Genomic DNA, 15,258 nt, shown 5'->3' with positions numbered 1-15,258 from the left:
TTAGAATTGCAAAGTCCTTACAAGCCGAATAATTGGCCGATCCATACATCCCCGCTCTTCCATGAATCATTGATGCATATGAGCTCCCTGCGAGCTTGAGGCTCCCTTTGCCCGATGTCCTTTGTGTATTCTCCTTTTATAAAGGTTACAATTATACGGAATGCACCACAATCCCTGAAAGAGAATGATTGTGCACCCGCTACGAGCCCTCCACTTATTTGAATTAAAATCACAGTGTCTCTAATCAAAACTACCACATCTCTATGAGCTATGTTAAGATATAATTCAAACACACATCTCTGAATGGATCACAGCGTAACCTGGGGAGATATTTGTGTTAGCGTTAGTGTTCATGGGTGTTGAGTTTGTTGTAATGTTCCAGATCTGAATGAGCAAGTGACCAGATGAGTATTTCCTGTGGAGTGTGTGTGTGTGTGTGTGCATTTGTTGGCCCTCGGGTCACAAGAAGCCCCAGTTTGATCTAATTCCAACCCAGTGTTCCTGCCGCCATCTTCGAGTGCGTCTCCTAGTTTCATCCTCTAATTTCCTTAGTCCCAGTTTGTCTTCACATCGATATTCTCCCTCCTCTTACCAATATCTGACCCCACTCACATCTCCCTGCATTTTCCCTTCTACGCACTCCCCTCCCTTCTTACCCTTCCGTCTGCATCCTCGTCTTCTTTATCCCCATTTTATTGAACGTCCATGAAACCAGGTTAATCCCAATATAGCACAAATTAAATGCATGAGTTTGAAACATGTTAATGATACCTGCCTGGTGTATATTAAACTGTCAGAAATTAATATGGCCAATAATTGGAAGTAGTTTTTATTCAGGCAGACTGAGCTACACTGGAATGATGCGGTATGGTTGTGTATTGATTCCATGGACGACCCAGCCCTGCTTTTACTACACAGAGTAGCCAAGCGATAAAAGTTTACTGTTCTCAAGTAGGCACTCACCAATTTATGGTGCAACCTCATGGCTGAAACTTGAGTTTAATTATCCTATTTCACAGACGATCAGCTGTTATGGACCCCCGGTTAGTTTGGACTCTACTCATGGTCGGCAGCACATGCAAGAAATACCTTCAATAACCTCTATTTGTTGTCAGGTCAGAAATTTGCCTAGTTAATAAAAGGGAGGACTAAGATATTTGACTAAAATTAGAAAGTGTTTTTATGGAAATATAAATGTTTTCAATTTGGCATACGTCTTGCTCTGCTTTGCTGTGCACGTGGAGTGAATTGATATTCACAGCAGCACAGTAATATTCCGTTGATCTGATGTGAGGCATGTTTCTCAGGTGTTTGCATAAAAGGCTTAGTACTTCATCAATCAGTGATGTGCTCGCTGCAGTGCAGGGGAGTTCAGTGTACCTTTAAGCGTTTTAAATTCATTCAACTCTAATCCTTAGCGGTGGTACAGGCTAAATCATCTGTACGCCTCCATTCCCCCCCATTTATCATGTGCCACATTATCACATACACTCCCCCCACGTGCCTTCGTTGAGACATTGCGTGTCACTCTGATAGACAGCGACCCCAGCATGACATATATTACCTCCAAGCGCTAATACACACACCTCATCATAAAAAAAATTATCTTAACATTAGCCTGTGTGGCTACGAGCCTTCTGAATCAATCACATGGGGAGGGGGGCTGGCTTCCAGGCCAGGCGGGTGGCTGAGGAGTGGACGTGGTGTCGCGCTTCAATCCTCCAATCCACTCCCTCCTTGTGGAAGGAAATTAAGAAGGTAGTTAATCAAAAGTTCATTAGCATACAAGGCCTCGCTCAGTCCACCTCTATACCCGGCTCATAATAGACACTTAAGCAGCACGCGTGAGGCGCATAACAAGTCTGTACCACGTCTGGACGCGGCCTTTGAATTACAAGACTGCATCGTCCCTTATGTGCAAAATGAGTTTTCTCACCCCAGGACCAGAAGAGCCTATTTAACATCCACTGCACAGTTTCAGAAATACTAAGAAGAAGAATGATAGAAAGAGACTAACACAAACATGTGTATTTAAAAAAAAAGCTGAAAAAACGACTCTTCAGTAAACATTCCCTTAATATTTTCATAAATATCTACAAACAGGACATGTTAGAATGCCATACATTCCCTGTAGCCAATGGAAATTCATATTTTGTCATTTCACTTTCACATTACAGCACAAACTTTCAATAAGGAAGTGTGCGGCGGGTCAGATGCTTAATAGAAAAATAATTTCAGTAGTTTGTGAGAACAACTTACTCAAGTGTAAAACATGAAGTGAGTTGATAAAGTATTACATTGACAAACAGAATGTTTTCCAGCTTATATTGATGAGTCAGCGCTTCCCCTTTTATTTTCTCACTTCTCAGAATAACATAGAAGGTGTCTAACTTTGTATCGTGCGCTGTTCCTTCATTGTAGAGCTGTATGCGATGCTCTGGCCGGCTGTTGCTCTTTATCTCTATTTCTATCTCTCCCTCTCCCCATCAGCAGTACCAGGACTAATCCTACATCAGTGAGCTGTCAAAACATCCATAAAGTTTTACCATCCTCGCTGGCAGCCCTCATCATGGTCTTGGCTGCAGGTGTTGTCATGCAGTTTTCGGCAGACAGGGAGAGTGAACTCTTTCCTGTTGCTCTTGAGAGCGAACTCCATGCTGCCATGTACGCACCCCCAGCACAGCTACTGCCGCAGATTCTTCTAATTCAGTGGGAAACATGCATTTTAGGCGTTTTCTGCAGTCACAGCGCCAGTATACAGCATCCATGTTATAAGCATATTGAACTATTTATGTAACACATTTGATCCTCTAGCCTCTTTCTAAGGCAAATTACTGCAACCTTATTAAATAATCCACAAACACACCGAAGCCGCCATGTCCACCAATCCCTTTCTTTTACTGCTCGCCACCCAGCAGCTCCACCGGCTAGCATCAGCTCCTCGGCTGTTAGGCGCTGTCGGCCTTGGCAGTGGACAGGCTAGCTGGCTGCTAACAGCCCGGTGTTTGTCTCTGTGCCCCGGGAGTTTTATAGCCCATGAAACATTCATTCAGTGCAAAGTCTGGACAATCCTGAATGTAGTTAAATGCCCTGGCAGCTCAGGGAAGGATTTGTAGTATTTATAATAATTGAATAATCCCTTTTTAATGTTAACACAACAACATTTATGCACACAGATAAAAGCTGTACTATGATCATAAGTTGTTGCATCTGAATATGTTTACATACTTCTCTGTGGTAGGATAGGGGTCAGTTAAAGCACTTGACCTCTAGTAGGTGAAAAGTTGTCATAATCTTTGCAGTGTACTTTTAAAACTTCCATTAATACTCATCCTTGCTGACTTAAGGTGACCAACAAACCTTTGACTGCAGCTTCAGTATCAATTCCCCATCCCCATCTGGACTGGCAAAGTCAAAATACAAACTATCCTATCGACTTATTAGTTTATACTTCATAATCACTGAATTTAGTTGGTATTCCTGCTGCTCTTTGTTTGTTTTTTACTGTCTTACACCTTTCATACTCTCTATGAATGTATGCGTATCACTTTAAAGTCAACACACAGCTGCTGAACACAGATTTTAATCATCACACATGATTACTTTAGCAATACGAAGTTGGAAATAGCTTCTTCATATTCTGAATATTTCCCCTGGGGTGAAAAGCATCTAGTTTATTTTGGCATAATCAACGTCAGTGCATCCATCTTTTTTTTCTTCTTGCTCATCTGAATTCAATTCCTTGATTGGCAGCTGATCCGTGACTCCGCCTCCCCGACTCGCAGGCCTCAAATGGTCAGTCAGACAAATTACATCCCTTTAACCCAGCTGTCAATCAGACACTTAGCGGACTGGATCCCCGGAGTCGTGTTTCTGTGTGCAGGTTTTTATTAGACTGAGAGAGTCTCAGTGGTTACCCCTGGATGTGCTGACCCGCACGAAAACATGCTGTCTCTTATAAAAGATAGATAATGTGAAACGTGAGACCAGTGTGATATCGCAGAATCTGTGGGGTGCACGTTTAAATTGATTGAACAGTAATGTAGATGTTGTCATATGAACGCACACCCACAGCGTATTTGAGACCTCCCATTGGTATTCATAATAATCATCACATGGACAAAAAGAGAATCTAAGACACAAGTGCACACACACACACACACACACACACACACACACACACACACACACACACACACACACAGTCCATTCAGCTCCCCTGGAAGTAATAACCACACTCTGCTGATATGGTGCTTGCTTATTCACTCTCTTAAAGGGGATTTGCAGGAGGCTTTTATTCTGTAAAGGTCAAGGGAAACTTCATTTAGAGGAGACACATTGAAAAGATGCTTTCACAAGAGCCTGATATTCAGCAGCAGGAGGAAGAAGAGCAGCCAGAAGTTCAGAGGGAGGGAGGACTTGACAGGGAAGTGCTCATGCAAAAAGATCCACATCAGTAAAAGAGTAGAAGAGGAAGAGAGAAGAGACAAATAGGAAAATAAAATGCAAGAAGCCGCTTTTTTAGTACCTGGAAACCTTTTGTGCACAGTTGGAGGAAATCCATGCAAAGCTGAATCTCTCCACAAGGGGCATCGTAAAATATATATTGTGAAATGGCAGGAAGTTGTTTTTAGTACTGTTTAATATGAGCTGAATAAATAAAAAGAATGGTGAATGAGAGCGCACACACACACACACACACTTGTTTGCAGAGAAGAATGTTTGTGGTCAAAGATGTATAATTGATTGAGTTGAGTTTCACACAGCTGTACAATATGATCTTGGGTAAGATTCCCCAGTGTGTGTATTTGTTGTGGGTAATGTTTAAAGTTGATGGATTGAACAGTTGTATTTTTTCTCCCTCTGCTAATGGGCTTTTATCTAGAGGGACCACTTTCTTTCTCTCTCTCACACACACACACACACACACACACACACACACACACACATTCTGTGTGAGAAAGTGATTTTCACTCAAAAAATATTTCTTTATCAAATGTTTTTCACATGGAGAAAAGACTCTTGATTAATAGATCAATTATGTCTAAAAAACAACGATACTTTAACTTTCCCTACATTGAAAGCCCAGAGATTCATCAAGTCATAATAAGCTGAACAGAAGACTGCTTTGAAAAATCACTTAAACAATTAATAATCAAAATGATTAACAACTCCCTTAATCTCTGTGCTCTAATGTATTTCAGTTTTGCTTTTGTCGTTTGTGTTTTGTTTGCTTGTCCTCAAAACAAATGTAAGGATTTTGCAGTTTTTCTCCACTTATACCATTTTAATCTGAACACTTCTGAGATATGGACTGTTGACCAATCTCATCATGTTTTGGCTACGGCTCAGGAGGTAAAGCTAGTTGTCCATGAACCACAGGGTTTCCTCAATCCTTCATCTCCTCATGTCCACCTATAAGGTCCCTGGGACAGACAGAGAACCCAACGTGGCCTCAGTTGGTCGGGCCAGATCCTTGCATGGTAGCTTCCTGCCATTGATGTGTTAATAGAGCATTTTCGAGGGGGGCTGTGGCTGAGGAGGCAGAGCGGGTCGTCCACTAACCAGAGGGTCGGTGGTCTCAACATTCTCCCTCATTCTGCTTGTGAAAGTGTCCTTGGGCAAGATGCTGAACCCCAAATTGCCCCTGACACCCCTCGCGGTGCTGGCAGAGTGTGAGTGATGTGTAATAGAGAAAGTGCTGCACATGCACTGTATGAATGTGTGTGTGAATGTGTGTGTGTGGGTGGTAACACTGTGAAGCCCTGATGAGGGATCATAAAGAAGAGAAAACGTTATATTAAGCAGTATGTGAAAAGCAAGTCATCCAAATAACTCTAAGATGATGTCTTAGACCATTTTTTTAATGTACTCTGAGCTTTTGCATGCTTAGTGTTGAGTCATTTAATGAAGAGAATATGAAAATAAGCACATCTAACACGTAGAGGGATACAAACACACACACACACACCAAATAATACTCTTCTGTTTTTCACTTTGTGTATTTTTTATTCCTGGCTGGTGTGTCTGCTTTACAGTGTTCCTGTTTCTTTGTTCCCCTGTCGCTCTGTGTCTGCTTTAATTGCAGGGCTTTGAGGGGGAATCGATTCAAGAAACAAGATAACTAAGTTATCAAACTGTTTCATTGACTGGCTGTCCCTTCTCTCTCCATCTTCTGCCTCCTCCCTGCTTCTTTTCTCATTTTCCTCTCCCTGCCGCTTTATATCCCTCTTTGCTCCTCTCCCCCCCACACTTCTCTCATTCTCTGTCCATTTTTCTTTCCCTTCCCCCCCTCGCTGTCCCTTTCACCTCCGCCCCCCTCACAACAGGCCGACAGACCTGTCCGCCGGAGAAGTTTGATTGCGGAGGCGCTGCCAGCAAATGTGTTTCTTTGTCATGGCGCTGCGATGGAGAGAGGGACTGTGAGAACGGTGCAGACGAGGACCAGTGCGCCGCAGGTGAGTGTGTGGCGGGGGGGGGGGGGGGGGTGAATGGAAAATACCATGGAACTGTTTTATTCGAGCAGTCGTCTGTAAATAAAGATGGACGATGCATCTCCACTTCCTCCCACTGAGCCAAAATATTCCAAACACAGGTGCCGCCATCTTGTTCTGGCGATGTCACTGTCGACCAATCAGGAGTCAGTCTCCCAATTTTCATAATTATAACCAAACTTACAGACATATGTAGTTAACATGTATTGACTGACTTTTTGTGTTTTGGTCTGTGTCCCGTCCACCAACATGGAGGATGCAGGGTTTATGACCTTTACTGCAGCCAGCCTCTAGGGGGCGATCCAGATGATTTGGCTTCACATGGCTGTCTTGTCGTCCATCTTTATATTCAGTCGATGCTTTGATCTCACCTTTGCTTTCATGTCTCTCACTGAGGGCATCAGTCTGGAAAGTTTTCAAACAAGTCGACTCAAGTTCAGAAGTTCGTCTTTCTTTTGTTTTTAATACAGAAGATAAATTTCAATGTCCTGTATTTGACTGAGAATCTTCAGAGTGAGTTTTTATTCAGAACTCCTCACTGGGTGTCGGCTGCAGAGGATGAAGAAATGATTTTGCAATAAGTTAAATCATAATTTGTTAATCCAGAGTTCTCAGAGCAGGCGGCTGTTTGTTTACTGCTTGTTGTCTCTTTGATCAATTCACAATACAAATGATATGATCATCAGAACTTTTACTCAACTCACGATGACTGGACTTGTCATTTGTCTTATAGCTTTCAATAGCTATTTGTTTTGCAGTTATTAAACTGATGTAAATTCAATAGTAGAGTTTATAGAGTTATAGTAAAGTAGTTTGTGCAAATTGAAGTCTGTGCAAACTCTTCTACTGCAAAGAAAAACTAAAGTTGTGATGTCAGAGGTGAGAAGCAGGGAGACGAGGGAAGAAACTTGAGAAACTAAAACTTCCATCCGACAATATTTCTAGAAATGTAGGATTAAGGCATCTCTGTGTTGCTGGATGTGTTTTGACAGATTCTTTATACCCCGGGGTGATGACAAAGTCTAAGTTTAGATGTAAAATAATATGTAAAAATACCTGAAGTGGGAGCTGCAGTTTTCCCCCGATATCATAAATACAAATCAGGAGTAGGAGTTTTTATTTTTTCCGGTGTACTTTCTAGTGTGTCACCTCTACTGTTGCGCAACCGGGAGTATTTTAAACTCAACCTCACACCTGCTGAAAAGCTAAGATGATTCATCTCTTCATTTATTTATATATATATTTTTCTTGTGTTATGCGTCTGGAGATGTCAAACATGATTTTGTTTTTTTTCTTCCCACTATCTCATCCGTGTTTCTGGGCTGTTTCTTAAAGAGAGAATACGTATAAGCAGGTAACTCACTCTGCAGACTGGGAGAGTCGGACCAGTAGTATTTTACAGAAGAGAAACCAGTTATTTATCTTATTTATGAGGGCAACCAGCTCACGACACCGACAGTTGCCCCGATTTAGTTTTTTTATTCTGATGTCACTTTGTGTCGGGTTTCAAGTTATCAAGTTTCTTTTGGTTCTTAAGTCTCGACCTTATTAAGATTAAGATACATTTATTTATCCCAAACACATTGTGTCTAATATGTCTAATATGTAATTAAAATATTAATAAGTTAGTTAATGGCTGTGGTCTCCCAAGATATTTAGGCATTTTACAGTGGGGCTTTGTATTTGTGAATGAAGTCACAGAATACAGTGTTTTGTGCACACCTTCATCCTTAGTGTTTAAACAGGTTGAAATTAATAATAATATAAAAATATAAATGTGTGTGAAAGAGGTTAGAGTCCGGTTCGAATCAGCCAATCGTAGTGCTCCTGTCCTTCCCCAACACAGAACTGGAGCTCGGTCTCACCCTCTTCTCCCAAACATGCATCAAGATTCTGTCTCTGTTCTACTGTCAGAATTAAACATGGCAGTATGAAGAAAAAGCAGAATAAAGTTCAGTCAGATGTCGAATGCAGTCTACTTACTTTTCATTAATCTGTTTTCAAAAGGAAGCACACAACCTGTTTCCATCTTGGTTAGAAAGATTAGATGTCAGATTTCAGTGTTTGGCTGAGCAGAAATCAATAACCGCACAATCACAAAGCTTTATAGAAAAGCTCAAACCCTTTAATATCCACACACACACACACATGTTTGCATAATTATGTACAGTACACACTGTTGTCACGTTTCACCCGCAGCAGGTATCCAAGCTTTAAAAATGGCATTGATTTCCATCTGCGTAAACAACAGGCCCCCAGTGTTATCGATTTTCAACCTGTGACAGACACGCACGCACAAATACACACGTGCACACACAGCAGCTTTTTGGCGTTTATAGATTGAATGTCATATATGCCCTTTACACTTAAAATGTATATATACAGGGAGTTTCTGAACATATACGTGGGTGAAATTAAAAGTTTGGATTACATTTCTGGTATAGACAGTCTGTGATGTCACACCCACCACATCACACACAAGCAGCTTCACTGTGCTGCAGGAGCAGGCTGCGGTCCTCACAAGGATAGAACTACACGGCTGTTTGTGAACGTGTGTTTGAGATGCATCTGTTTCCATGATGTTCCCATGATCCCTCAGGCACTGTGACATTTGTGTCTTCTCACACTGAGAGTGATGCACAAAATGCATGTGTGCACAGTGCAACATGTGTGATTATGGACACACACACTGTTGGATTGCTACTGGATATTAATACACTCTCAAATAGGATAATTCCTCTTTTTAATTAACAAAGAAGTGTTTGCACTTCTTCTCAACACAAAACCATACAGATATTGAATATATTGTAAATACCATATTATTGTGGCAAGCTCCCATGCAATTAAGGGACCTGAGCCTCCTCCACTATGTAACTGCATGACAGCAGGAGTGATGATTTATTTAACATCTATTACAGCCACATGTTTATAGAAACAGCGACGGGAGCCTATCGACAACACCCAGCAGTCGTTGTGGCCACATTTATATTTACAACACAATCTCAACTTAAAACCATCCAGGGCGCACAAACATAAAAACCCAAATGAGTCAGAACATTAACATAACATCACAGAAACAAGGACCAGAACAGCAACCAGTTTATTTGTTTAATTAATTAATTCAGTTTTCTTTTCACTGTCAAAATATCAAAAGATAACAGAAAAGAGTAAATGTTGTTTCTCAGAATCAGATCAACGATAGAACTGCAGGTAACCAACATCCTGCACAACACTGTTGTTCACAGTTTTTGCTGAAAGAAATATTTAATTTATTTACTTGTTTTATCCATGAAGCTTATTTACAACTTCACATACCAGTGTGATGCCTTAACCTGAGCTGCTGCTGCACTGCTCCCACACTGTCTCTCTGATCTCTGTGTCTTTCTTAATGTCAAATAGAAACAGCATGAAAATCAGCAGTGATTTCACATCACAGGCACCTGAACTTTCATATTCTCTTTAAACTCCTGTGTATTGACCCACTGGCCGATCAGAGACTGTGTGTTCAGTCCATTCCCTTTCATGTGTCTGACCTGTGTGAGCATCTGCTTCTTAATTAAGCAGAAAATAAAGTGGTTATTACAGTTCTGACATATTTCACATGGGGTGTTGATGATAATTGATTTTCTGCCTGAGGCTTTGAGGATGAGTGGATATATATATATATATATATATATATATATATATATATTTATATATGTGTGTGTATGTGTGTGATAACCTGTAGTGAGCTGCTTTTGATCTATCATTTAAATCTGATGGTGGTCTTGAATATTAAGAATAAAGACGCTCTATAGGTGCTTGGATGAATTCCTGTTTTATCTGAGGTCACACGTGAACGTCCACTTCAGCAGACACACACTGGATCCACTCCCTTTATATCAAAGCTTAAAGCTGGGGTTGGTAATCCAGGAGGAGCTGTGGCAGGACTCAGGTGTGCAACCACACGTCACCTTGTTACTGCCTCACAAAGTAGGTTAGTAGATGATGTTGACAATATCCCGGCTGTGCAAGACAACAAGTCACCATGCAAACCTGCACAGTGGACAACTTCAAAGAAAACCTCAATGAAAAACCTAATGAAATATTAATCATAATGGTAAATAATATATATTTATGGGCCAGTTGTCATGAATCTAGTTCATTGAGCGACTGACCCCCTGTAGTGTGTAATGCCAGATAATACAACGTTTGCTTTGAGGTCTCTATGGAGAGGATTGTTGTTTTAAAAGTGTTCCAATTGTGCGACTATTACAAAATTGAAGAGAAAAGCAAAACAGCATCAAATTATCTGGAAAAAGGGGTATCATACTTTTTCAGCTTTCTTCCATCAACCAAAATGAAATGGTTTTCCTTCTTTAAAAAAATAACAATTGCACCAAATGACTTAGATTTGCCTTAATATCAAACAGTGGCAACAATCATTCTAAACAAAAACTAAATCACATTAGGCACAAGATAAAGCACAAAGCTGAGAGAAGAGAAATGGGAAATTTTTTGAAAATGGGAAAAACAAACACTTCATCACCACGTGGGAAAGAAAGATGATAAATCAGAAGCATTCATCTGATTCCTCCTCTCCTCCGCTCCGTGTTATTTATTAAAACAGAGGAGGTATAAAGATAAATCAGGCCGACGCTCAGTCTCTGCAGTGTAAAAACCTAATCATGCTGCTGCACTTACATTTATTATTGTTGTAAAATTGATTCTCCACGTTACAGAGAGGGAGATATAAAAAACAAATGAGCGTCGTGCTCGCTGATCACCAGACACAGCTTTGTAACAGAGCGGTCTGATAATGAACAACTCAAATGCTTTACAACACTTCCACCGCACAGCAGCGTGCAAGATTATCAGTAATGGAAAGACACAAACACATCAATGCTCCAGTAGAACAACCGGAATAGGCCCTGAAATAAACAGATCAACAGATGTAACCCTATTAGTTAGGATTGCTTCATTAAAATGTCTCAAAACTACTAAATCTATATTATATATACTTTTATTTGTGTTCTCACATTTCCTTTTGGTCGTTTCTTAATTGCATCATATCAGCTTTTCCGGTGGCTTCGTCTCTGCTATAAAGACATAAGATCAGTAAAGATAAAAGTTTCTCATCTAACATGTATAAAACTTTAATTAATTTCCTCATCTGTGAACCCTGAGTCGTGTCAGGTAAACAACAACTCCCATGATCCCTTGCTGCTTCACAGAACAATCGTTGTTTTGATTGAACGACCCCTAGAGGCCAAAGTTCATACCGTATTAACGCTGGCGTGTTAATGAACGTTTTCATAATGAACGTCCTGACTGTAACGTTCACTCAGAAGCGTAGAAGGTTTGCATTTTTAATGTTGCTCCACCCACAAACACCCAGAGAACAAACAACTTCCTTTTTGAAACATGCTGTCTTCAACCCCTGCTCCCTTTTGAATCCATCTCCTCCTCCTCCTCCTCCTCCTCCTCCCGATGCCCTCTCCTCTCCTCCCTCCCCTGTCTCTCTCCCGGTGACGCTACAATTGGAGTACAGCTTGCGTTAATTAGAGATGCTAATTGAGCATATCCAAATGTTGAATAAAACATGCATCCAGGAAGAGGGCTTCGTTATTACATTTAGAAGAGGAAGAAAGTTTACGAGCCTTTAATTTATGTTAATATGAAATCGTGTTTGTTCAGGCAAACATCCAAAGCTAGTTGTGTGTACGCACCCTCCAGGGTGTGAGTGTGTACATGTGTGTGTTTGTGTGTGTTTGTGTATAGGTAAAGGATAATTTGTCATATTTATGTAAAGGAGGTGTTCTCATCAAGGATGGCCTCCCTCTTTTCTTTTGTTGAATACTAATTTTGCTGCTGTTTCCCCCCCCCCCCCCCCCCCCCCATGTGTGAAGCTTTAAAACTAAACAATTACTGTTCATATTTTACCTGCTCACCAATCAACTTTTAATTAGAACAAATTGGACTGTGTAGATTAATAGGCTGCTTGTAAATTAACAGCAGACGCTCACAGGATTAGGTGAGTCATGGAGGACAGTTTACAGATACAAAATGTTTGTTAGGGTCGTATGACAGGGAATTAGTTTCTCAAAACTGTGTTAAATGTTTTGTATTTGTGTTAGAAATATTCTTAAAAACACTTTTTCTAAATTATTTTATTTATTATGTCCATATCTTTCTTACCATTTAACTTGTGTCCTTTTCTTTAATTCCTTCTTCTAAGTTTCCTGGTGCTAGCAGCAGCAGCTCCATCACAGGTAGACAGGCTGTTTCTGGTCCTTAGAGCAATTCAAAAATACTGGAATGGTAACAATGTGGCTAACATGCTAACATGCAAACATCATGGAGTAAGATTTATTACACCATCACAGCCTACTTGGCTCCAGTTTCATATCCAGATGTTGGCTCAATAGGGTTCAGTGATGCAGTTGCACAGTGGGGATACATTAAGGTATCGTTGTAGCACACGACCATAATGCATTTGCTCCACTGGTTTCTGGAAAGACATATTACAGCCAGAGGACACCCACACTGTGTATTTTTTTAATATCCGTCAGCATGTTTTCATATATCTTTATTTTACTTTACTTGTATGTGGTCAGTTTTGTTTCTTCTCTCTTTGCAAACTCATCACTCGCTCCACAGTGGGTGAGGACAGACAGTGTGTGTGTGTGGGGGAGGGGGGGTGGACACACAAACAGGCAGACGGACAGTAGTCAGAGAGGTTCCTGCGAGCCCTCGGGACCTGTTGCTCTTTTCACATCAGCAGCTGTGTTACATGACAACAAGCTGCTGCGAGATCGATGCCCATGTTAGCTGGTGTATGATGATAGGGGGGCGGAGGGGGGGGTCAACTCTGTGTGTGTGTGGAATCAGACTGACGGTAGAGAACAAAATGACAGTATATGTACGTGAAGTTTGTCAATAAATTCAATTGCATTTTTTGCACGCACACCATAAACCGTATATAAAGATACACAACATAACAACAACAAATCCTCATTGCTCCCTGTTTGCTGGCTGCATATATTTTAAGCCAGTCTCCTCCCCGTTAGGGAGGGGGACATGGACCAACAAAACTAGTCGACATGTCAAGTTTCCAACAAGCTCGGTTTTAGTGATGCCCTGAAAAAACGAGTGAAACATCACAATTACCAGCTGAGACTGACTCCTGATTGGACCTCGATACTTTGCTCCACGCCGTGATCACTACTGCACAGTTTCCAAATGATACAACACAACTTCCTGTAGTCCAGCTCGCTGTGGGCTATAGTAAATATAACCTATATTCCATTATTTGATAACAGATCAAATAGGATGAGCAAATGTCCACCCACATAACAAATACAGTAGTATGTGAGTGGATATTTGTGTGCATACGAGAAAACTGCAGAACGTGTGGTTGTAGTGATTTTTGTGTGCTCGTCCTCTTTTATCTGGCTTCGCCCACGCTTCCACTAGAAGAAGGTGACTACACAGACAGAGATCGGGAGCCTCTTGTCTCAGAGCTTCTTCCCATTACTTCCCCCTTCATTTATAATCCTTTGACTGCTCTGGCGCTGGGTGCGTAGGTGTAGTGCGACACACAAACAGACTCGCTGTGCAGCCGGAGGCGAGCGGACTGACTTCACACCCGAGCACTGGGCCGTTTTCGTGGAGAGCTTTGAGAACATTGCTCATTCCTCTTTCACCCCCGACCTCGTCCTCTCCGCGCTCCACTACACACACTTCTGTACATTCAGTCTCACGTGGAGTCGACGGGGGGGCGGGGGGGGGGGGATCTGATGCTGCTTTCATGCCCAGTAAGTTAGAGCCGACCAGAGACCCAGCATACTTCAGCCTGGTCACGTGGGCTGCTCATGGTGTTAGGGTACAAATGTTTGGAGCAGAAATAAAGACTGAAAACCAACAGAGACAGTTTGATGTCACTGATTATGGACGATTGATGAAATAATGAAATAATATTTTATAATAATACCAATCAAATTTAGCTTTACACACAATAAATTAACAAATATACAAATACAGAATAGCAGATATATGTTTTTTTTAAAGAAAATCAAATATACATTTTTTTAATCTATGAACATGAGTGAGATGCATATTCTGCAGGATTTCTTTTGAATAATAATAATATTTTCATTGGAGCAAGTGCTAAAATAACAATTTTGCTGACTTTGCCTTTTACACACAGAGGGTCTGTCATGATGAGTCAATGTTAGATGGTTATTACATAATTATCATGCTGCAACCATGGTGCAACTGGAGATTGAATGTTCATTGTGGAGATATTATCATCACACTTAATCAGAAATGACCGATCTTAAGCACGTATTCATAGATTCACCAGTGGACAATTGTGTGAGTGGATGCAATGAGTTATGCAATTATTATATATGCTGTGGACAGGGGTACACTATGTTTGTCTGTGTGTGTGTGGGGGGGGGGGGTGAGGGGGTGAGGCACTGACAAGATTTAGGACTGTGTGGAGTCGTGTACAGAGCGATGGCCGTGTCACATTTTACATTTAATGGCTAAAACCCTGTGAAATATGGATTGATGAAATGTGACTAACGGCATCCACACGTTATGTCAACACACACGCCCACATGCATGTGGAGGCACACAAGGACATCCATCACGCTCCACATGCACACACACATACACACACACACACACACACTCACACAGGCATCCTATCCACTGTGATTGCAGGTAATAGTCAACCCTTAACTGCTGTCAGATGGCACATTGATTGAGCTATTGAAAT

At 41.2% G+C, this 15,258-nt stretch overlaps 1 protein-coding gene across 1 annotated transcript in view; it reads left to right on the top strand.

Moving 5' to 3' along the window:
- lrp8 (low density lipoprotein receptor-related protein 8, apolipoprotein e receptor) overlaps positions 1–15,258 on the top strand; it is a 148,174-nt gene that overhangs the window by 85,265 nt on the left and 47,651 nt on the right. The window contains 1 exon segment of the mRNA XM_053430020.1: positions 6,330–6,458. Coding sequence (XP_053285995.1) covers positions 6,330–6,458 — 129 coding nt within the window.

Source organism: Pleuronectes platessa, chromosome 9, assembly GCF_947347685.1.
Source record: "Pleuronectes platessa chromosome 9, fPlePla1.1, whole genome shotgun sequence".
NCBI classification, from domain to species: Eukaryota; Metazoa; Chordata; class Actinopteri; order Pleuronectiformes; family Pleuronectidae; genus Pleuronectes; species Pleuronectes platessa.
This window is presented reverse-complemented; position numbering and strand designations above follow the sequence as displayed.